At 48.0% G+C, this 24,767-nt stretch overlaps 1 protein-coding gene across 1 annotated transcript in view; it reads left to right on the forward strand.

Annotated features, from left to right (window-relative positions):
* LOC132805558 (CDC42 small effector protein 1-B-like) overlaps positions 1–24,767 on the forward strand; it is a 41,857-nt gene that overhangs the window by 7,969 nt on the left and 9,121 nt on the right. Inside the window, exons 2-3 of the mRNA XM_060820672.1 lie at positions 14,045–14,335; positions 22,225–22,329. Coding sequence (XP_060676655.1) covers positions 14,282–14,335; positions 22,225–22,329 — 159 coding nt within the window. The 5' untranslated portion in view covers positions 14,045–14,281. The remainder of the gene's footprint in view (positions 1–14,044; positions 14,336–22,224; positions 22,330–24,767) is intronic.

The raw sequence follows: 24,767 nt of genomic DNA on the forward strand, positions 1-24,767 counted from the left end.
AAGGAGGTGGGTACAGTAACATTTTAAAAGGCATCATCTGGATATCATTCATTTTTTGTAAAATCAGGAGAGACATGGGTAGGATAAATAGACAAGGCCTTTTCCCCAGGTTAGGGGAGTCCAAAACTAGAGGGCCTAGGTTTAAGGTGAGAAGGGAAAGATTTTTAAAAGTACCTAAGGGGTAACTTTTTCACGCAGAGGGAGATGTGCACATCGAATGAGCCACCAGAGGAAGTGGTGGAGGCTGGTACAATTACAATATTTAAGAGGCATCTGGATGGGGTCATGAATAAGAAGGGTTTAGAGGAACTTGGGTGAAATGTTGAAAAGTAATAGAGTCATAGAGATGTACAGCATGGAAACAGACCCTTCGGTCCAACCCGTCCATGCTGACCAGATATCCCAACCCAATCTGGTCCCACCTGCCAGCACCTGGCCCATATCCCTCCAAACCCTTCCTATTCATATACCCATCCAGATGCCTCTTAAATGTTGCAATTGTACCAGCCTCCACCACTTCCTCTGGCAGCTCATTCCATACGAATTTAGGATAACTATTCCCTTGTTTCAGAGGGGGGAGTTGAGGCAACCCTGATAGTAATAGGCCAGCGAGCCTTACTTCGGTTGTGGGTAAGGTGTTGGAAAAGCTGATAAGAGATAGGATTTATAATCATTAGATTAGGTTACTTACAGTGTGGAAACAGGCCCTTCGGCCCAACAAGTCCACACTGACCCGCTGAAGCGCAACCCACCCATACCCCGGCATTACCCCTTACCTAACACTACGGGCAATTTAGCCTGGCCAATTCACCCTAACCCGCACATCTTTGGACTGTGGGAGGAAACGGAGCACCCGGAGGAAACCCACACAGACACGGGGAGAACGTGCAAACTCCACACAGTCAGTCGCCTGAGGTGGGAATTGAACCCGGGTCTCTGGCGCTGTGAGGCAGCAGTGCTAACCACTGTGCCACCGTGCCGCCCACCTGGAAAGGAATAATTTGATTAGGGACGGTTAACACAGTTTTGTGAAGGGTAGGTCGTGCCTCACTAACTTCATTGAGTTCTTTGAGAAGGTGACCAAACCGGCAAATGAAGGTAAAGTGGTTGATGTGGTGTATATGGACGTCAGTAAGGTATTTGATAAGGTTCCACACTGTTGCGCAAAATATGGAGTTTCGGGATTGAGGGTTTGGATCAGACGTTGGCGAGCTGAAAGACGACAGAGGGTGGGGGTTGATGGGAAATGTTCATCCTGGAGCTCAGTTACTCGTGGTGTGCCGCAAGGGTCTGTTTTGGGGCCACTGCTGGATGACCTGGATGTGGGCGTAGAAGGATTTTGCGGATGACGCTAAGGTAGGCAGAGTTGTGGATAGTGCCGGCGGATGTTGTGGATTACAGAGGGACATAGATAAGATGCAGAGCTGGGCTGAGACGTGGCAAATAGAGCCTAATGCGGAAAACTGTGAGGTAGTTCACTTCGGAAGAAGAAACAGGAATGCAGAGTACTTGGCTGATGGTAAAATTCTTGGCAGTGTAGATGAACCGAGAGATCTCAGTGTCCTGGTGCATAAACCCCTGAAAGTTGCCACCCAGACTGATAGGGTTGTTAAGAAGGTATATGGTGTGTTGGCGTTAATTGGTAAGGGGATTGCGTTTCAGAGCCACGAGGTCACGCTTCAGTTGTACAAGACACTGGTAAGGCCGCACCTGGAGTATTGCATACAGTTCTGGTGTATTGCATACAGCATTATAGGAAGGATGTGGAAGCTTTGGAAAGGGTTCAGAGGACATTTACCAGGATGTTGCTTGGTATGGAGGGAAGGTCTTATGAGGAAAGGCTGAGGGAACTGGGGCTGTTTTCATTGGAGAGAAGAAGGTTGAGAGGTGACTTAATAGAGACGTATATGATAATCAGAGGATTAGATAGGGTGGACAGTGAGACCCTTTTTCATAGAAACATAGAGAAAATACAGCACAGTACAGGCCCTTTGGCCCTCGATGTTGCGCCGATCCAAGCCCACCTAACCTACACTAGCCCACTATCCTCCATATGCCTATCCAATGCCCGTTTAAATGCCCATAAAGAGGGAGAGTCCACCACTGCTACTGGCAGGGCATTCCATGAACTCACGACTCGCTGAGTAAAGAATCTACCCCTAACCTACCACCCCTTAATTTAAAGCTATGCCCCCTCGTAATAGCTGACTCCATACGTGGAAAAAGGTTCTCATGGTCAACCCTATCTAAACCCCTAACCATCTTGTACACCTCTATCAAGTCACCCCTAAACCTTCTTTTCTCCAATGAAAACAGCCCCAAGTGCCTCAGCCTTTCCTCATACGATCTTCCTACCATGCCAGGCAACATCCTGGTAAACCTCCTCTGCACCCGTTCCAGTGCCTCCACATCCTTCCTATAGTACAACGACCAAAACTGCACACAATACTCCAGATGCGGCCGCACCAGAGTCTTATACAACTGCAACATGACCTCAGGACTCCGGAACTCAATTCCTCTACCAATAAAAGCCATCCTTGGATGGTGAAGGCTAACATGAGGAAACATAGCTTTAAATTGAAGAGTGATAGATTTAGGATGGATATTAGGGATAGTTTCTTCATTCGGAGAGTAGTAGGGGCGTGGAATGGCCTGCCTGCAACAGTAGTAGACTCGCCAACGTTAAGGGCATTTAAATGGGCATTGGACATACATATGGATAATAATGAAACGGTGTAGGTTAGATGGGCATCAGATTAATTTCACTGTTCAGTACAGCATCAAGGGCCGAAGGGACTGTACTGCGCTGCAATGTTCTATGGTGGCATGGACGAGTTGGACCGAAGGACGAGTTGGACACATTCATGCTGTGTGACTCTAATTTTGATATCTTTTACTTTCTTTGGATAACTGCCAAGTAGAATTCAGTACAATTCCATACATGCATCACCCTCGGCATGAAACCTTTGCCCCTCAGGTCATTTTTAAAAAGTCTTTCCCCTCTCACCTTAAACCTATGCCCTCAAGTTTTGGAATCCCTAATCTGTGATAAAAAGACCTTGTCTATTTACCCTATCCATGCCCCTCGTGATTTTATAAACCTCTATAAGGTCACCCCTCAGCCTCCAATGCTCTAGGGAAAACAGTCCCGCCCTATTCAGTCTCTCGCTATAGCTCAAACCCTCCAACCCCAGCAACATCCTAATCTTTTCTGACCCCTTTCAAGGTTAACAACATCTTTCCTGTAGCAGGGAGACCAAAATTGAACGTAGTATTCCAAAAGTGACTTAACCAATGTTCCTGTACAGCTGCAACATGACGTTCCAACTCCTATACTCGATGGACTGACCAATAAAGGAAAGCATATCAAACGCCTTCTTCACTCTCCTATATACCTGAGACTCCACTTTCATGGAACTGTCAACCTGCACTCCAAGGTCTCTTTGTTTGACAACACTCCCCAGGACCTTGCCATTAAGTGTATAAGTCCTGCCCTGATTTGCCTTTCCAAAAGTTAGTACCTCACATATATCTAAATTAAACTCCATCTGCCACTCCTTGGCTAATCGTCCCATTTAATCAAGATCCTGTTGTATTCTAAGATAATCTTCTTCGCTGTCCACTACACCTCCAATTTTGGTGTCATCTGCAAACTTACTAACCGTGTCTCCTATATTCACATCCAAATCATTTATATAAATGGTTTGATGAGGAAGAGATTTTCTCTGCTGGGTAATATTTACTACTTGCTGTGAATAAATTGGGTATAGTTAGTAGGTTTGCAGATGACACCAAAATTGGAGGTGTAGTGGACAGCGAAGAAGGTTACCTCAGATTACAACAGGATCTTGATCAGATGGGCCAATGGGCTGAGAAGTGGCAGATGGAGTTTAATTCAGATAAATGTGAGCAGCTGCATTTTGGGAAAGCAAATCTTAGCAGGACTTATACACTTAATGGTAAGGTCCTAGGGAGTGTTGCTGAACAAAGAGACTTTGGAGTGCAGGTTCATAGCTCCTTGAAAGTGGAGTCGCAGGTAGATAGGATAGTGAAGGCGGCGTTTGGTATGCCTTCCTTTATTGGTCAGGGTATTGAGTACAGGAGTTGGGAGGTTATGTTGCGGCTGGACAGGACATTGGTTAGGCCACTGTTGGAATATTGCGTGCAGTTCTGATCTCCTTCCTATCGGAAGGATGTTGTGAAACTTGAAAGGGTTGACAAAAGATTTACAAGGATGTTGCCAGGGTTGGAGGATTTGGAGGGTTGGGGCTGTTTTCCCTGGTGCATCGGAGGCTGAGGGCTGACCTTATTGAGGTTTATAAAATCAATGTAACAGCATGCATTGAAGTAACACCTGTCACATGCCCCTGGGGTCTTCCACAGAAGATGTGGAGTTAGTGTTTCAAGCACGGAGAGAGAACCTTCAGCCTATCACGTCCGTACTAGTTATGGATCTACTGTAGTCCCACTTTCTGTCGATTGGGTGCTACGTTGCTTCAAGTTGTTACAGAGTCATGGAGGAGTACATCTGCGAAATAAGGCCCTTCAGTCGATCAGGTCTGTGTCAGGGATGTGCAGGTTAGGGTGGATTGGCCATGGGAAATTGTCCCATAGTGCCCAGGGATGTGCGGGCTATTTGGATTAACCTTGGTAAAATGTGGGGATGTAATCAGATTCTCTTCAGAGGGCTGGTGCAGAATTGACGGGCCGAATGGCCTGTATCTGCGCTGTAGGGGTTCTGTAACACTTTAGAAATGTGGCAGCTCTCCAGTTATCGATGCTGATTTGAGTAAATTGGGCTGAATCCCCAGCTCTTCCAATGAGTGGTCATGGGATCTTTCTTTGCCCTTTTGCTCTGAAGGAGATTTCAACTTGAGACATCGTACTGCAAGGCTATGCCTCTGATCCATCCGCCCCTAGGCGGGGACCCTCCGAAAGGGGCGACAAGAGGAGTCGCTGGAACCGAGACATGAACCTCTCACCTTCTGACCACTTAAGTGACCCATCACTCTGTTGGGTGAGGGGAGGGTGGTAGTTTGAGATGTGGTAGGCTTCTGGAGGTGGGAGGCAGTGAGAGGAGGGGTTCAGAGTGATCATTCTGGAGTAGGGAGCCAAAGACAGGGAAGATTCAGTCCACATGGAGAACTGGCCAAATTAAGAGCAGTCTGCTCGATTGGCGCCACATCCACAAATCTCAGTCCCCCTGCTGTCGACGCTCAGTAGCAGCCGTATCTCCTTGAGTCATATGGCATGGAAACAGGCCCTTCAGCCCAACTTGTCCATGCCGACCAGGTTTTCAATACTGAACTATTTCCGTTTGCCTGCATCCCTCTAAACCTTCCCTTTCCATGTACCTGTCCAAGTATCTTTGAAATGTTGTAATTGTACTCACCTCTACCACTTCCCCTGACACCTCAATCCATACGCGCAACACCTTCTGTGTGAAAAGGTTACCCCTGAAGTCCCTTTTTAAATCCTTCCCCTCTCGCCTTTAAGCCTCTGCTCTGTAGTTTTGGACGTTTTGGGGAAGAAACCTCAGCCATTTACCTTACCCGTGCCCTTCATGATTTTGTACACCTCTGTAAGGTCACCCCTCAGCCTCTGATGTTCCAGGGGAAAAATGTCACAGTCTATCTGGCCTCTCCTGATAGCTCAAACCTTCTAGTCTCTGCAACATGCTTGTAATTTTTTGTTTGCACCCTTTCCAGTTTAATAATGTCCTTCCTACAACAGTGTAGTACTCTAAATGTGGCCTCACCATGTCTTGTATAACTGTAACATGATGTCTCAACCCATGTACTCAGTGCTTTGACCGATGAAAGCAAGCTTATCTAAACGCTTTCTTCACCACCCTGTCTTACTTCTGACATCCACAACCACTAACATCGACCCCTTGCAAGTTCCCCTCTGAGCCCCACACCAAGCTGACTTGGAAATATATTGTTACTGTGTCACTGAGTCAAAAACCTGGAACTCGCTCCTAAAAGGAACTGCGACAGTGCTGGTGACTTAGTGGTTAGCACTGCTGCCTCACAGTGCCAGGTCCGAATCCCCCATTGGGTGACTGTCCGTGTGGAGTTTACACTTTCTTCCCTATATCTGCGTGGGTTTCCTCCCACAGTCCAAAGTGGGTTACGGTGGATTGGCCATGCTAAATTGTCCCATAGTGCCCAGGGATATGCAGGTTAGGGTGGATTGGCCATGCTAAATTGTCCCATAGTGCCCAGGGATGTGCAGGTTAGGGTGGATTGGCCATGCTAAATTGTCCCATAGTGCCCAGGGATGTGCAGGTTAGGGTGGGTTGACCATAGGAAATTGTCCCATAGTGTTCAGGGGTGTGCAGGTTACGGTGGATTGACCATGGGAAATGCAGGATAGAGTAGAGTTGTTGGTTTGGGTGGGCTGCTCTTCAGTATGGACTCAATGGGCCGAATGGCCTGCTTCCTACACTCTGAGGATTCTTTGGAAACTGCGGTTCAAGAAGGCACGTCTTCCCCCCTCCTTCTGAAGGGGGCAGCGAGGGACGGGCCAATGAATACTGGGCCCAGCCGGCCAGGGGGGAGAACAGCCCATGAGTGTGTATATTTAAACAAAACAACCACCTACTGATTGTAATCCCTTCAATTTCTTGGAGTCAGACCAGCAAGGGCTGGGCGACGGAAAGGTTTACTCCCCAGCCCTCTCCCAGTGTGTCAGCAGTAATGAGAGAGAATCTAGCCTGTGTGACATTGTTCGAACTTGTCAGAGCGCAGTCAGCTCCTTGTGACTGCTTTGGCACCGCTCCCGTGGGCTCCAGTAAAGCCAGCCTTTAGTTGCTGTCTCCAAACGTGCGTTTGCAATTGAGCAAAACCAGTCAGACAGCTTTTAGTTTCTCTCCCTTCTCCCTTGCCCTTGGCGTGTTGAGTACTGGGAGGCCTGTTGGAGAATCCCCTGGCTGACGTCCTCTACGCCGGTGTCTCCGTCCCTTCCTTGCCCACCTCTGTCACCGCCCGCAGCGAGAAGTGTAATGGCCAGGGGGTCCCTGGGTTTGAAGTCACCCCCAGAGTGCCTTTAGATCGTTTGAGTGTTTTCGAAGGGGTGTCAACAGCTTTGGAATTTCCTGGGGAAGGTGGCTTGCCAGTTTTCGGTAATGTGACCTTGGCGGGTTAGCACAGCGTGGAAAAGAGACCCTTCAGCCCATTGTGTGCCTGCTGGTCACCAACCAGTGGTGTGCCAGAAGGATCAGTGCTGGCACTGGCTGCTCTTTGTCATTTATGTTACTGATTTGGATGTGAACTTAGGAGGCATGGTTAGTACATTTACAGATGACACCAAAGTTGGAGCTGTAGTGGACAGCAAAGAAGGTTACTTCAGAGTGTACCACAAGATTTTGATCCAATGGGCCGAGGAGTGGCAGATGGAAGTTAATTTAGATAAATGGGAGGTGCTGCATTTTGGATAGGCAAATCATACCTATACACTTGATGGTAAGGTGTTGGGGAGTGTTGCTGAACAAAGAGACCTTGGAGTGCAGGTTCAAAGTTCCCTGAAAATGGAGTCGCAGGTAGATAGGATAGTGAAGAAGGCGTTTGGTATGCTTTCCTTTATTGGTCAGTGCACCGACTATAGGAGTTGGAAGGTCATGTGGCGGCTGTACAGGACATGGGTCAGGCTACCTTTGGGATATTGCATTCACTTCTGGTCTCCTGCTTTAGGAAGGATATTGTGAAACTTGAAAGGGTTCAGAAAAGATGTACAAGGATATTGCCAGGGTTGGAGGGTTTGAGCTACAGGGAGAGGCTGAATGGGCTGGGGCTGATTTCCCTGGAGCGTCAGAGGCTGTGGGGTAACATGACAAGAGATTTTTAAACCATGAAGGGAATGGATGGGGTGAATAGCCGAGATATTTTTCCCAGGATACAGGAGTCCAAAATGAAAGGGCATAGATTTAAAAAAGGGGACAGATGTAAAGGTATTTTAAGGGGCAATTTTTTCATGCAGAGGGTGGTGCGTGTATGGAACAAGCAGCCAGAGGAGGTGGTGGAGGCTGGTACAATTACAGCATTTAAAAGGCATTTGGAAGGGTACGTGAATAGGAAGGGATAAGTGCTGGCAGGTGGGACTAGATTAATATAGGATATCTGGTCGGCATGGACGAATTGGAACAATACATTGATTTCTGTGCTGTACGAGTCAAGATGGTGCATAGAGTGAGTATCTATATAGAGTCATAGGGATGTACTACACGGAAACAGATCCTTTGGTCCAACTCACCCATGCCGACCAGATATCCTAACCTAATGTAGTCCTATTTGCCAGCACTTGGCCCATCCCCCTCTAAACCCTTCCTATTCAGATACCTCACTCTACCTCCCTATTAGGCAGTAACTTCCAGATACCATCTTCCTCACCCGTACCCTGTGGGTGAATGTTGTTTTTCTCACTCCCTCTCCGAATCCCCTGCACCTTTCCCTTTAAAACTGTGTGCTTCCCCTCTACCTAAGGAGAAACGTTTCTCTCTATCTCAGTCCCTCAGAACTGTGTACACACGACGCCACCTCAGCTTCCTCTGCTCCAAGGAAAACAATTCCTGCCTCTTGAGTCTCTCTTTGTCCCTGGATCTCTCCCAGGCCAGGCTATCTCCTGGTGAATCTCCTCTGCACCCATTCTCTCATACTATCTGCACATCGTTCTTAAAGTACAGAGACCAAAACCCTGCGCAGTATTCCAACGCCGGTCTGTATCGTAACCTCCCCGCTCTTGTGTTCAGTGCCTTGACCGAGGCGTAGATTCTGTACATGGCAGTGTGATTTGAACTCTTGTGTCACAGGGTGTTTGAGAAGACATTTCACCTGCTTTTCTTCATTACTTCGACCTTTCGAATGTAGGAGTTGGGGTGTCACGTCGAGGCTGTACAGGACGTTGGTGAGGCTCCTGCTGGAGTACTGGGTACAGTTCTGTTGGAGGAAGGATATCATTGAGCTGGAGAGGGTTCGGAAGAGATTTATCAGGGTCTTTCCAGGAGCGAAGGGCTCGAGTTATAAGGGGGGAGGCTGGATGGGTCGGGACTTCTTTCACTAGAGGGTGACCTTTATAGGAGTTTATAAAATCATGAGGGGTTCAGATAAGGTGAAAGGCACATATCTTTTCACCAGACTAAAATATTTCAAAACTAGGGGGGCATCCTTTCAAGGTGAGAGGAGAAAGATTTAAAAAGGACAATTTTTTTTTATATAGAGTGGTTTGTGCGTGCAATGAACTTTAAGGGGAAGTGACAGATTGAGTACAGTTTCAACATTTGGTTAAGTACGTGAATAAGAAATGTTTGTTGGGATATGGCCCAAGCGTAGGCAGGTAGGACTCAGTTTAGTTTGGGATTATGGTTGGCATGGACTGGTTGGACTGAACACTCAGCACTGAAACAGAGCCTATGACTCATTCCTTATGAAAGACTGCTTGACCACACTACCACAAAATAAAGCATCCATGGGATGCGCTGCAGACCTCTTGATAAACTGCTGATGATCTAGGTTTCTAAAGATACAGTATTTGTTTGTGGAAAGTGCCAGCACTGGCATTTATTGGCCATTCTTAATTTGCCCCTTAAGAAAGTGGTGTTGTGCTGCCTTAAACCGCTGCAGTAAATGCTGGATCAGTTGTTAATTTTAAATCTGAGAAACCTTTGTGAAACAGATTAAGGGGATGCAGGCCAAAGGTAGGGAACTGGAGATAGGGCGCAGATCAGCCAGCATCTCACTGAATGGTAGAACAGATTCGAGGGGCAGAATGGCCTACTCCTGTTCCTAGGTCCAGGGTGTCATGCACGAGCAGTGCTGTGAGACAGGGAGTTCTGGGATATGTCCCAGCAACACTGAAGGAATGGCAGATAGATTTCCAAGCTGGGATGGTGTGTGTCTTGTCCGAGGTGGTGTTCACATGCATCTGCTGCCCTCATCCTTCTTGGGGTGGAGCGGTTTAGAGATGGCAGATTTGGAAAGCGCTGTCAGAGGAGCCTTGGTGAGGCAAAGCAATAGACATAGATGATGTTTACTCCTTTGACTGTGAAACACATCAAGATGGCACAACATGTGGCTTCAGAAATTCAACTCCCTCCTGATATGAGGGGGTGTGAATCTGTGTCATGATAGTGCACAAGCACATCTGCCAATGCCAGGTAAACTTGGCATTCTCTCCCTAAGGGCACTGTGTGGCTCAACCCACAGCACTTGGACTGCAGCGGTTCAAAAACGCAAGTCACCACCACTGCCTCGAGGCAACTATGGATGGGCAATAAATACTGGCCAGGCCAACAATCTCCACATCCTTTTAGATGGGGAGAAAATGTTGGGGGAGTTTCACTCTGTATCTGGTCCCATGTTGTCCCTGTCCTGGGAGTGTTTGATGGGGGTGACAGTGTAGAGGGAGCTTTACTCTGTATCTAACCCTGTGCTGTCCCTGGGAGTGTTTGATGGGGGGGACAGTGTAGAGGGAGCTTTACTCTGTATCTAACCCCGTGCTGTCCCTGTCCCGGGAGTGTTTGATGGGGGACAGTGTAGAGGGAGCTTTACTCTGTATCTAACCCCGTGCTATCCCTGTCCCTGGGAGTGTTTGATGGGGGACAGTGTAGAGGGAGCTTTACTCTGTATCTAACCTCATGCTGTCCCTGGGAGTGTTTGATGGGGGGACAGTGTAGAGGGAGCTTTACTCTGTATCTAACCTCATGCTGTCCCTGTCCTGGGAGTGTTTGATGGGGGACAGTGTAGAGGGAGCTTTACTTTCAGTGTAAAAGAGCAGACAAAGCACTCCGTGTGTGGTGGGAGAGTGTTTGTCTTCTTCCTGTTTGTTCACCGCCTCTGGCCCAGGTGAGGAGCCTTGTGTGTGTGTGGAGGGGGGGGGTGGGGCGTCCATCCTGAGCTGGGGAGTGGGGGAGGTGTCAGGTTATGGCTCCGAGGGAAGAGGCCGCCGCTTGGAAGCGCCACCCCGCGCATCCGGGGCCTGCAGCCCGTGGGAGAGGCCTCAGCCGCCCCCGCATTTCGACACCGCGGCCTAGAGCCTGCTGCTAGGCCTCGGCCTCGATTAGCCCGTCTCTCCCCGTCTTTGTGAACCCATTCCCGGGGACGGGCAGCTTCGAGAGCCGCGCTTTCTGAGGTAACCTCACCTTATTCTTAAAAAAATACTTTATTGTTAATTTTATTTACTCATTAAAAAAAGTTAGTTTTAAATTTTTCCCAATCATTTTAATTCAAATTACTTTTAGGAAAGTATTTTTGCCCTTTCACTTTTTAAAATTATTATTAATTTTTTAATTGCTATATTTGACATTTTAATTAATTTATTTTTTTTACCCCTTTTAAAATAATTATTTTTAAAAGGTAAAAAATAAACAATTTAAATTAAAACTAATTATTTTTAAAAAGTAAAACATTTTAAATTTCTTTTATTTTCAAAATAATTTAGTTTTAAAAATTATTTTTAATATTTTAATTCCTATTTTGAAAACCTTTTTAAAAATCATAATGACAAAAACTTAAATAATTAAAAATTATTTGTATTAGTATTTTCTAGAAAATGTTTAATCATTTTTTAACTAAAAAGGTTTTCAAAATAGGAATTAAAATATTAAAAATAATTTTTAAAACTAAATTATTTTGAAATAAAAGAAATTGTTTTACTTTTTAAAAATAATTATTTTTAATTTAAATGTAATTTAACCTTTTTAGTTAAAAAATGATTAAACATTTTCTAGAAAATACTAATACAAATAATTTTTAATTATTTAAGTTTTTGTCATTATGATTTTTAAAAAGGTTTTCAAAATAGGAATTAAAATATTAAAAATAATTTTTAAAACTAAATTATTTTAGATTTAAAAAATGATTAAACATTTTCTAGAAAATACTAATACAAATAGTTTTTAATTATTTAAGTTTTTGTCATTATGATTTTTAAAAAATATTATTTTTAATTATTTTGAGATTTCATTATCTTAAATTATTTTTAAATTGGTATTTTTAAAAAGTTTTTTTTTGAAATTATTTTTGGATCAGGCGTTAAACCAAGACACTCGATTTTCTTCTTGCTCGGATTTCCATGCGAGGGTAGGTCATGATGGAGGCTGATGGAAAGGAACCAGATTGGAGATTAAGAAGAGCCCCACTCACAGCTGAAGTGGGGGTAAAAAAAGTTGGGGGGGGTGGAAAGAAAAATCAGATAATAGGGTGGAAAAGTGGGAGAAAATAGGCAAAAACGTGGGATTATGAGGCTACTCACTCGAGGGGCTAGTAATGGGCCAAATGGCTGCCCTCTCCGAATGGCCCATGGCATGGAGCACTTACCAAGAGGGATTGTGAATTTGAATACCATTTTTCTCCCTTTTTTTTAACCTTTATATTCTCCATTTTGGTTTATCCTTCTGTGTTTTGAGGTGGCAATACTATACGCAGTGTGCCGCAAGGATCGGTGCTGGGTCCGCTGCTTTTTGTCATTTGTATAAATGATTTAGATGCGAATGTAGGAGGAATGGTTAGTAAGTTTGCTGATGACACCAAAACTGGAGGTATGGTGGACAGTGAAGGAGGTTACCTCAGAGTACAACGGGACCTTGATCAGATGGGCTGAGGAGTGGCAGATGGGAGTTTAATTTAGATAAATGTGAGGTGTTGGTAAGGCAAATCAAGACTTACATACTTAGGGGTAGGCTCCTGAGGAGTGTCGTCGAAAAAGAGACCTTGGTGTGCATCTCTATGACTCTGTTTGAAATGCCTGCCTTTATTCAGTGCATTAAGTATAGGAGTTAGAACATAATGTTGTGGCTGTACAAGGCCACTTTTGGAATACTGCATTGAACTCTGGACTCCCTGCTATAGGAAGGATCTGAAACTTGAAGGGGTTCAGAAAAGATTTACAAGGATGTTGCTGGGGTTGGAGGGTTTGAGCTACAGGGAGAGGCTGAACAGGTTGTGGCTATTTTCCCTGGAGCATCAGAGGCTGAGGGGGGAACTTATATAGGTTTATAAAATCATGAGGGACATTGATAGAGTGAATAAGCAACGTCTTTATCCACAGTAGGGGAGTCCAAAACTAGGGGGCATATGTTTAAGGTGAGAGAGGTAAGATTTAAAAGGGACCTAAGGGGCAACCTTTTCACACAGAGGGTGGTGTGTGTATGGAACGAGCTGCCAGAGGAAGTGGCTGTACAATGACAACATTTAAAAGGCATCTGAATGGGTGTATATGAATAGGAAGGGTTTAGAGGGATACGGGCTAAGTGCTGGCAAATGGGACTCGACTACTTTAGGATATCTGGTCGGCATGGACGAGTTGGACCAAAGGGTCTGTTTCCATGCTGTATGACTCTAAATGGGATCGTGCTGTTACTTCACAGGGGTAGCTGAATGGCCTCTTCTGTGCTGGGAGAGTCCCGGAACGCTGGGATCAAAGGAAACCCAGCCTCAGAATCCCACAGCCCAATCTTGGGCTTCCTCTAGAATAGCCCAGGATACACTCCCAGAACCTCAACCCAAATAACAAGCACCAGTGTAAACAAACTAACAAAAATGGACGATTAACACTGACTCCATTTCTTGGAATGTCTGTGTCACTGGCTGGGTCAGCAATTGATCCTATCTCAATGCCTCTGAACTAGTGTCTTGCTCAGGTGTTGTGGAACTGAGCTAAGAGGCAATTGCTGTGGGTCTGGAGTCAAATGTACGCCCAGCCCAGGGAAGATAGTCCAACCCTGGCAACAGCCTTGTACATCTTTTCTGCACCATTTTAAGTTTTAACAGCTTCCTTCCTGTAGCAGGGAGACCAGAACTGAATGCAGTAATCCAAAGGTGGCCTAACCAATCTCCTGTACAGCTGCAACATGACCTCCCAAATCTTATGCTCAATGCACTGACCAATAAAGTCAGTTTCTGAAGCTGATTGAGACTTTTGGCGGGAGAAGAGGTCGGGGCATTCAGATCGTTTCTTATTTTTGTGCAGGAAGGAATTCTCTTCCGTCACGATTCCCGTCATCTCCCGAGCTGCAGCGACAATAATCTGTTTCTTCTCCCTCCGACAGGTCCAGGCTCAACCAGAACAGGACTTTGAAAGACCACAGGGAGCCAAGCGAGCTGAACTTGACCTACAGCAGATATCCCTTACCCGCCAGCCGTGATTTGTAAATGCAGGCTGAATGCCCCATGTAGTCTGTTGACCTCCCCCGCCGGATTGAGGCACGTGTGTCGGGGCAGGGTTAAGGGGACCATCTTACACCTGAGTGAACGCGTCCAGGAGGCATTGGCATAAACCAGAGGGAATGAGCGATTTCTGGTTGTGTTTTGGCTGCTCGGAGGTTGAGAAGACCCAACCGGTAAGCAGGGGGATGATTGTTCTATCAGCCTGGTCTCTTCACACCTCTGCTCTTGACTCGGCCTTTGGAAAGACTAGCCATCGGTGGAGCATCATCTCTCTCTCTCTCTCTCTCTCTCTCTCTCTCTCTCTCTCAGGATGACGGGAATGCCACTGGATTTAAGTTTGAATCCCACCTTGGCACCAATTTGATCAGTAAATTAAGTCTCAGATTTGTATTTTAAGCAGGGAAAAGTCAGGGCAGGTAAAGACAAATGATTTCCCCTGGTGGCAGATTCTAGAACTAGTCTTAAGAATTTGACAGAGATGTTAAGAAGCACTTGTATGTACTCAGGTTTGGAGCTGCTTCTCGGTTTGATTTGATTTATTATTGTAGCATGTACCGCAATATAGTGACAAATAATGTTTTGCAGGCTGTTGTTTATGTTAAATCAGAGATAGGTATATTTTTGTCTGAAGTCACGTGTAGGCCAGACCAGGTAAGGGTAGCAGTTTCCCACCCTAAAGAATATTAGTGAGCCAGGTGGGTTTTTTTTCCTAAACCCCTGACAATTGACAATAATCTTAGTTTTTTAAAAAAAAAATCAAATTCCAACATTTGCCACGATACAGGTTTCGAATCCAGGTCCCCAGAAGTTGCTGGAAAAGCTCAGCAGGTCTGGCAGCGGCTGTGGAGAGAAATAAAGAGTTAACATTTTGGGTCCGGTGACCCTTCCTCAGAACATTACCTGGGGGTCTCAAGATTACTCATCCCAGCGCTAATGCCATTGGGCTGTCTCTTTCCTTGGTTCAGAAACTGTCGAAAAGCAATTGACAACTCATCTCTGTGACGGTGACTGACGAAAACACCCATCAGGGGTAAGGAGGGGGTGGAATCACCAACGGGGGGGAAGGGAATGTTCTGTCCTTACCTGGTGACAGAACCCCCTATTCCCCTGCAGTGATGAGGTTGACTCTTAACCACCCTAATTTGGGGCAGTTCAGGGTAGACAAGAACAGTTGTCCCAGCCAGTGAATGGATGGGGGAGCGGGAAGAGGAAAACAAATGACTGCCCTAATCAATCTGAGATGACCAGGATGTTGCCTGGTATGGTAGGAAGATCGTATGAGGAAAGGCTGAGGCACTTGGGGCTGTTTTCATTGGAGAAAAGAAGGTTTAGGGGTGACATGATAGAGGTGTACAAGATGATTAGGGGTTTAGATAGGGTTGACCATGAGAACCTTTTTCCACGTATGGAGTCAGCTATGACGAGGGGGCATAGCTTTAAATTAAGGGGAGGTAGGTATAGGACAGATGTTAGGGGTAGATTCTTTACTCAGCGAGTCGTGAGTTCATGGAATGCCCTGCCAGTAGCAGTGGTGGACTCTCCCTCTTTATGGGCATTTAAATGGGCATTGGATAAGCATATGGAGGAGAGTGGGCTAGTGTAGGTAGGTGGGCTTGGGTCAGCACAACATCGAGGGCCGAAGGGCCTGTACTGCGCTGTATTTTTCTATGTTCTATGACAGATCCTACCTGAATGTAATCTTTGCTATTCAAAGAACAGTGCAGCCTGTCCAGTGCTTCTTGGGTAAGTAAGTAAGACGTAAGAGCAGAAATTAGACCTTCATGGAAGGAAGCTGGCATCCTTGTCTGGTCTGGCCTACAGGTGACTCCAGACCCACCGCGATGGGGTTGACATTTAACTTAATTGCCTCTGGGCAATTAATGATGTGTGATAAATGCTGGCCCAGCCAGCGACACCCACATAGAGCACAAAAACAGCCCCTGCGGTTCAGCCCTAACATATGACTCCCGACCCACAGTAATGTGGCTGACTCTTAACTGGACAATAAACCAGTCAGTGATGCCCTCCTCCTCTGAATGTATGTTTAAAAAAACGCACGTGGAAGCATCCCTTACTTTGCGTTTACTCCTGCAAGATACTTTAAATCTGTGTCCTGTTTTACGGATGGGAGCAGTTTACCAACGTGATATGCAAAGCATCTATCAAACTTCCTGTCAGCCTTCCAACTTCCTTCAATCAGTCCTCATTGTTGCAGTTTTTCAGTCCTAGACCTGTTATCATATACTTCCTCCGCATTTCCAGTTATGAGCTTGAGTCGTAGAGCTGTACAGCATGGGAACAGATCCTTCGGTCCAACTCGTCCATGCTAACCAGATATTCTAAAGTAATCTAGCCCCATTTGCCTGCCCATATTCCCCTCAACCCTTCCTATTCATGTCCCCATCCAGATACCTTTTAAATGCTGCACGGTGGCTCAGTGGTTAGCACTGTTGCCTCACAGCACCAGGGACACAGGTTCGATTCCAGCCTCGGGTGACTGTCTGTGCGTGGAGATTGCACATTCTCCCCGTGTCTGCGTGGGTTTTCTCCGGGTGCTCTGGTTTCCTCCTGCAGTCCAAAGATGTGCAGGTCAGGTGAATTGGCCATGCTAAATTGCCTGTAGTGTTAGGTGCATTAGTCAGGGGTAAATGTAGGGGAATGGGTCTGGGTGGGTTGCTGTTCGGAGGGTCGGTGTGGACTTGTTGGGCCGAAGGGCCTGTTTTCACACTAGGGAATCTAATCTAATTGTACCAGCCTCCATCACTTCCTCTGACAGCTCATTCCATACACGCACCACCCTCTGTGTGAAAAAGTTGCCCCTTAGGTCCCTTTTCAATCTTTGCCCTCTCACCTTAAACCTATGCCCTCTAGGTTTGGACTCTCCCACACCTCTTTCCGAAACTGTGGTGCCCGAAACCTTACACAATACTCCAATTATCCGACCAGTGTCTTATATAACCTCCCTACTCCCACTGGGTGGCACAGTGGCTCAGTGGTTAGTGCTGCTGCCGCATGACGCCAGGGACCCAGGTTTGATCTCAACCTTGGGTGAGTGGAGTTTGCATGTTTCCCCCCTCTACATGGGTTTCCTCTGAGTGCTCTGTATTCCGGATGAAGGGCTTATGCCTGAAACATCGATTCTTCTGCATCTCGGATGCTGCCTGACCGGCTGTGCTTTTCCTGCATGTCACTCTTCAACTCTTTCTTGTCCGCGTACTTATCTAAATGTCTTTTAAATGTAACTGTACCCACATCCACCACTTCCTCAGGAAGTTCATTCTGTGTAACAATTTTGCTTCTCATCTCTTTTTTTCAAAGTCTCCTTTCATCTTAAAAATGTGTCCTGTAGTCTTGAAATTCCTCATCATCAGGAAAAGACAGCTACCATTAACCCTGTCTCTTCCCCCTCATTATTTTATAAACTTCTATCAGGTCACCTCTCACATCCTACGCTGCAGTTTTTTAAAAAAAAAGTCCCAGTCTGTCCACGTTGGTCTGGTCACTTCTATTCCACAAGCTGTAACCTTCCTCACTAGCCCTGTGGTGTCACATGCCTTCTACAAATCCCTATACACCACATCCATAGCATTACCCTCCCATCGAAAAGAATTGGATGCAAGTGGACAACTTCATGCCCATCCTTCCAAATCATCCGACACTCACCTGTGTGACTATGAATTCTACACGGAATAACTTTCTACATGTCTGCCCACCATCGCGATTAAACTGATTTGGTCTGGAATTATTGGCAGAGTGTAGTCATAGAGATGTACAGCATGGAAACAGACCCTTCGGTCCAATCCGTCCATGCCGACCAGATATCCCAACCCAATCTAGTCCCACCTGCCAGCACCCAGCCCATATCCCTCCCAACCCTTCCTATTCATATACCCATCCAAATGCCTCTTAAATGTTGCAATTGGACCAGCCTCCACCACTTCCTCTGGCAGCTCATTCCATACACGTAGCACCCTCTGTGTGAAAAAGTTGCCCCTATGCTCTCTAGTTCTGGACTCCCCAACCCCAGGGAAAAGAATTTGTCTATTTACCCTATCCATGTCCCTCATAATTTTGTAAACCTCTATAACTTTAAGATTTGATTTAAAAATTCATTTTGGTAGGGGGATAAAGAGTGAATGCTTTGACAGTCAAGATTTTTAATATCCTCTGCACACAATGCACTCTCTTCCCCTTTACTGCCAACCCCTGTTAGATTTTGGATGTTTTCAAAGCGATTGGTGAGAATGAATTGTTGCTAGGGGCTTAAAACCCTTGAGAGCAATAAGTTCTCGTTCGGTCACGAGGGGGCGTTATTTTAAGGTGATTGGAGAAAGGTTTAGGGGAGATGTCAGAGGTAGGTTCTTTACACAGAGACTGGTGGGTGTGTGGAATACACTGCCAGCAGTGGTAGTAGAGTCAGGTACATTAGGGAGATTCAAGCAACTCTTGGATAGGCGCATGGAATATAGTACAATGAAGGGTACGTAGGTGAGTTTGATCTTAGAGTGGGATGAAAGGTCGGCACAACATCGAGGGTCGAAGGGCTTGTACTGCGTTCATGTTCTATGTTCTATTTTCTTTGCTCTGTCATGAAGCTGGTTAATGTGACATAAGGCAGACCAGCCACAATCAAACACTTAACTGGTGTACTTTCGAAGCCAGAAGAAAAATGACAGCCAGTTTGCACACAGCAAGATTCCACTATGGACGAATGCAGGGAGGTGACCTGATGGTCCAGTTTTTATTCATTTGTGGATGTTGCAGGCTGGGTCATAATTGCTCATCTTCCAATACTGTTCAGAAGCTGGTGAGCTGCTTTCCTGAACTGCTGTGGTCCCAGCCCCCCCACCCCCCACCCTTGGTGAGTTGCTGCAGTGGATCTTGTAGATGGTACACGCTGCTGCGACTGAGCGTCGGTGATGGAGGGAATGGATGTGGTACCAGGCAAGTGGGCTGCTTTGTCCTGGTTGGTGTCAAGCTTCCCGTCCAGGGTAAGTGGGGAGTATTCCATCACACTCCTGACATGTGCCTTGGGGAGTCTGGAGGTGAGATTCCCAGCTTCTGACTTGCTCTTGTAGCTGCTGTATTTAAATGGTTGGACTGCCTTGTAGATAGAGTTTGTTGCCTTTTCCCTAGGTTGGGGGATTTCAAGACTAGAGCATGTTTTTAAGGTGAGAGGGGAGAGATTTAAAAAAAAGACGTGACAGGCAAATTTGTTTAAACAGGGTGGTTCGTGTGTGGAATGAACTTCCTGAGGAAGTGGTGGATGTTACAATGTTTAAAAGACATTGAGGAAAGGTTTGGAGGGAATATGGGCCAGGGGCAGGCAGGTGGGACTGGTTTAGTTTGGGATTATGATTGACATGGACCGGTTGGACCGAAGGGTCAGTTTCCGTGCCATAGGTCTGTGACAAATGTTCAGCACCACCCCTGTCCAGGAAGAAATCCCATTACCCCCTGCCCACTTCTGCTGTAAGAGTAACTGTGGAGGTGTTATCCACAGAAATTATTCATGAACAGTGCAGGTCCCAATCAGTACTGACACCAGGAGTTTCCGGAAGATTCTTCACGGAGTGCTCCTGTGTCTCATCAAACGTAGGTATGCGAGATTAACTGGAAACTCATCTGCTCTCCTGTCCGATAAGACGACAAAATGACGGTTGTGTGAGGAGGTGCGTGTTTGGTGCCTGGATCTCTGGACCTCCTGATGAAGGACTTATGCCCGAAACGTCGAATTTCCTATTCCTTGGATGCTGCCTGACCTGCTGCGCTTTAACCAGCAACACGTTTTCAGCTGTGATCTCCAGCATCTGCAGACCTCATTTTTTAGTCTCTGTAAATAAATACTTCTACAAACGTGCAAAGATTGGATCTGGTTATATCCTTCGCCCCCAGACGTTCTGTGACGGAACACACACTTCCTGGAGTGGGTCCCGAACCCGTTTCTCAACTAGTACCATTTTGAAAGGAGATTATCTGGGTGCGTTCCAAATGTGGGAGCTTACTGTGTGTAATCCGGCTGTCTGTTCTTCCTACTTTCGATCATAACTTGGTTTCTGTAAGTGGAAAGGTTGTTGGAAAGGTTTGGTATCAAGGCGGGGAGGGGGAGCTTTGCAGGTTCTTTGATCTTTACTCTGTCTGTCTCCACAGATACTGTCGGACCTGCTGAGTTTGTCCAGAAAAATTCCTGCTGGTTTCAGATTTCCAGCACTTTTCCTTTAATATGACAATACCCTGTACTTTAGTTGATTTTTTAAAAAAAGATTTCCAGGCCAGAATGTGGACTTTGCTAAACTCGCTCAGTATGTATTGTTTGTTCCGATTTACCGGGATGTGAGGAACAAAGGAGTAGTTGACAGGGATAGGGAGGGGGTGTAGGGGCTGGAGGGGGTGACAGAGATAGGGAGGGGGTGTAGGGGCTGGAGGAGGTGACAGGGATAGGGAGGGGGTGTAGGGGGCTGGAGGGGGTGACAGGGATAGGGAGGGGGTGTAGGGGGCTGGAGGGGGTGACAGGGATAGGGAGGGGGTGTAGGGGGCTGGAGGGGGTGATAGGGAGGGGGTGTGGGGGGCTGGAGGGGGTGACAGGGATAGGGAGGGGGTGTGGGGGGCTGGAGGGGGTGACAGGGATAGGGAAGGGGTATAGGGGCTGGTGGGTCTGACAGGGATAGGGAGGGGGTGTAGGGGCTGGAGGGGGTGACAGGGATAGGGAGGGGGTGTAGGGGGCTGGAGGAGGTCTCAGATGGGGGTGTAGGGGCTGGAGGGGGTGACAGATAGGGATGGGGTGTAGGGGCTGGAGGGGGTGATAGGGAGGGGGTGTGGGGGGGCTGGAGGGGGTGACAGATAGGGAAGGGGTATAGGGGCTGGTGGGTCTGACAGGGATAGGGAGGGGCTGTAGGGGGCTGGAGGGGGTGACAGAGATAGGGAAGGGGAGTAGGGGGCTGGAGGAGGTCTCAGATGGGGGTGTAGGGGCTGGAGGGGGTGACAGATAGGGAGGGGCTGGAGGGGGTGACAGGGATAGGGAGGGGGTGTGGGGGGCTGGAGGGGGTGACAGGGATAGGGAGGGGGTGTAGGGGGCTGGAGGGGGTGACAGGGATAGGGAGGGGGTGTAGGGGGCTGGAGGGGGTGATAGGGAGGGGGTGTGGGGGGCTGGAGGGGGTGACAGGGATAGGGAGGGGGTGTGGGGGGCTGGAGGGGGTGACAGGGATAGGGAAGGGGTATAGGGGCTGGTGGGTCTGACAGGGATAGGGAGGGGGTGTAGGGGCTGGAGGGGGTGACAGGGATAGGGAGGGGGTGTAGGGGGCTGGAGGAGGTCTCAGATGGGGGTGTAGGGGCTGGAGGGGGTGACAGATAGGGATGGGGTGTAGGGGCTGGAGGGGGTGATAGGGAGGGGGTGTGGGGGGGCTGGAGGGGGTGACAGATAGGGAAGGGGTATAGGGGCTGGTGGGTCTGACAGGGATAGGGAGGGGCTGTAGGGGGCTGGAGGGGGTGACAGAGATAGGGAAGGGGAGTAGGGGGCTGGAGGAGGTCTCAGATGGGGGTGTAGGGGCTGGAGGGGGTGACAGATAGGGAGGGGCTGGAGGGGGTGACAGGGATAGGGAGGGGGTGTGGGGGGCTGGAGGGGGTGACAGGGATAGGGAAGGGGTGTAGGGGCTGGAGGGGGTGACAGGGATAGGGAGGGGGTGTAGGGGCTGGAGGGGGTGACAGGGATAGGGAGGGGGTGTGGGGGGCTGGAGGGGGTGACAGGGATAGGGAGGGGGTGTAGGGGCTGGAGGGGGTGACAGGGATAGGGAGGGGGTGTAGGGGTTGGAGGGGGTGACAGGGATAGGGAGGGGGTGTAGGGGCTGGAGGGGGTGACAGGGATAGGGAGGGGGTGTAGGGGCTGGAGGGGGTGACAGGGATAGGGAGGGGGTGTAGGGGCTGGAGGGGGTGACCGGGATGGGAAGCAGGTGGAAATGGCTCCTGTATTCTGCATTTAGCTGTTGTTTGCGTGGAGCGGTAGGACCCGGAGAGCCAGGACTGTGACGTGGTCTTGCCGCATTAACCCATGGCTTTGATTCTCCAGAAAAAGCGGAAACGTATCGACAGGAGCATGATCGGGGAACCCATGAACTTCGTGCACTTAACCCACGTCGGGTCCGGAGACATGGCGAGCCAAGGCTTCTCGATGGTGAGTGTTTTCGGGTATTTCTTTCTCATTTCTCCGAGTCCAGGCTTGGGATCTGGGACGGAGTGGGGGAAAGGGGAGCGTGTGGGGATACTGCCTGAGGATCTGATATGGATTCACGGTTGAAGATCCCGTGCCACAGACGCTCGAAGATCAAGTTGACCATGGAAGGACAAACTCGCGTTGACCGACTTGTTACGCACAGCCAGGGAATTCCTCTTGAGGTGCTGTGACGTAGGTAATATTGCAGCACACTCTGACAATCCGTGCTGTGAGGGTGACCTGGGTTACCTGTATTTCTGTCATGATCAGGGTTTCAGGGAGAGAGTTGCTATTCGGTAGCAGCAGTGTGGTCTTGTAAATCCACCGAGGAGGCCAAGTGGGAGCTTCACATAAACGGTTCCATCACAGACAGTGCCCGCTCCCTCGGCGCCGACCCTCCGACAGTGCCCGCTCCCTCGGCGCCGACCCTCCGACAGTGCCCGCTCCCTCGGCGCCGACCCTCTGACAGTGCGGCACTCCTTCACCTCTGTATCCGCTCACTAAATTAGTCCCTGTTCACTTGCAATCCGTTCTCCCCAGTTGTATTGGGAATGTCAAGCCTTGAGTTTTTGAAACCTTTGCCAACTAGTCCCGTCGATATATCCCTCAAGTGCTGACGTCTGTGGGGTGGTCTATAATTGACGGGCTTAAGACAATTAAAGGATTCAATGGGATTGATGGAGACTGTCCTTTGGAAAAGAGGCAGAACAACTTGGAGGGGGTGGAGGTCCGAATCTTTATCATTCCACCCAGGACTATTCGTAGTGACATCAGGAAACACGTGCTCTCTCTCAAAGCTGCAGGAAATGCAGGGGTCTGTTCGAAAAGACAAAATAAAGATTGATAGGCTTTGCTCGGGGAAGTGGATGCTGGCGTAGAGGTTTTACTGTTAGATTATTAACTCGGCCGCCAGGCGATGATCTGGGGACCCGGGTTTGAATCCCACCATGGCAGGTGGGGCAGTTTGAATTCAATTTTTTAAAAAAAAAGTCTGTTCCTGATTCTTAATTCCAATGGCCAGGCATAATCCATCTTGTTTGCTCATGTCCTTGAGGGAAGGAATCTGCCATCCTTACCTGGACTGGCCTACACGTGACTCCAGACTCTGTGGTTGATACTTACCTGCCCGCTGGGTAATAAGGGATTGGCAGAGAATCCCACGTCCACCGAACGAGGGGGCTGTAGGTGGTCAGATGGAGTCAAGAATGAAGATCAGTCCTGATCTCCACTTCCATCTTTCCTGAGATAACTCAGCCATTCAAATTGTAGAAAGAATCATACAGAATCCCTGCAGTGTGGAAGCAAGCCATTCAGCCCTTTGAGTCTGATTTGCTGTTCCATACTATCACGATTGATCCTCCAACTGGGTGCTTTATCCTCTTTGATCCCTTTTCTTAATTATTAGATTCCCTACAGTGTGGAAACAGGCCCTCCGGCCCGACAAGTCCACACCGACCCTCTGAAGAGTAACCCGCCCAGACCTATTTCCCTAATGCACCTAACGCTATGGGACAATTTAGCATGGCCAATTCACCTGACCTGCACACTTTTGGGCTGTGGGAGGAAACCGGAGCACCTGGAGGAAACCCACGCAGACATGAGGGGAGAATGTGCAAACTCTGAGGTTGGAATTGAACCTGGGACCCTGGCGTTGTGAGGCAGCAGTGCTGCCCACTGAGCCACCGTACCGCCCCACGGAACTATAATCAGCTCCTTCTGGAAAACATTAGCTGTCAGTGGCTAAGAATTCCCCAGGCCCCCAGTCTCCTCTCCCACACACTTCTCTGCTGCCCTAATCTCCCCCTGGTGAACTTGCTCAGCCCCTTTCTCTCCCCTTTTCCCCTTCTGGTTATATTCACTATTGAGAGAGAGAGAGAGAATGTTCTGTGGACGCTGGAGATCTGAGACATGGTACTGGAGGGAGTTGAGACTCCAAGTCCAGTGTCACTCCATCATGGGGAAAACTCTGATTTGAGGAAAAAAAAAGACCCTGTATATCTTTAAAGGCAAAGGCCTGCATTTCTGTAGCGCCCTTCCCTGTCTCGGGAAGCCCCCCCCCCCCCACCGAAGGTTAAAAGGCAGCCAGTTTCAATCATTGCAGGGCTGCCACAGTGTAGGAAATCCAATTGTGTACAAGTCTCTCCCAGATTATTCTTAATGCGAGACTTGTTTACGAGCTGTCGGGAGATTCCTGACATTCCCCAAGGGGGAGGGGAGGCCACGTGGTCAGGATGACAATGGCCCCCTTTATATTTTGTTTTACAGAGAGCTGTCTCTGTCCCGATTCGACCCTGTGACTCGGGGTCCTGTGTACTGTGTCACAGGATGGTGCCATTACACTGAAGTCTTCCTGTCCCACTCCTGTCAGAGTTGCCTTCTGGTGCAGTGTAAGTTTATAA

Source organism: Hemiscyllium ocellatum, chromosome 50 (assembly GCF_020745735.1).
Source record: "Hemiscyllium ocellatum isolate sHemOce1 chromosome 50, sHemOce1.pat.X.cur, whole genome shotgun sequence".
Taxonomy (NCBI): domain Eukaryota; kingdom Metazoa; phylum Chordata; class Chondrichthyes; order Orectolobiformes; family Hemiscylliidae; genus Hemiscyllium; species Hemiscyllium ocellatum.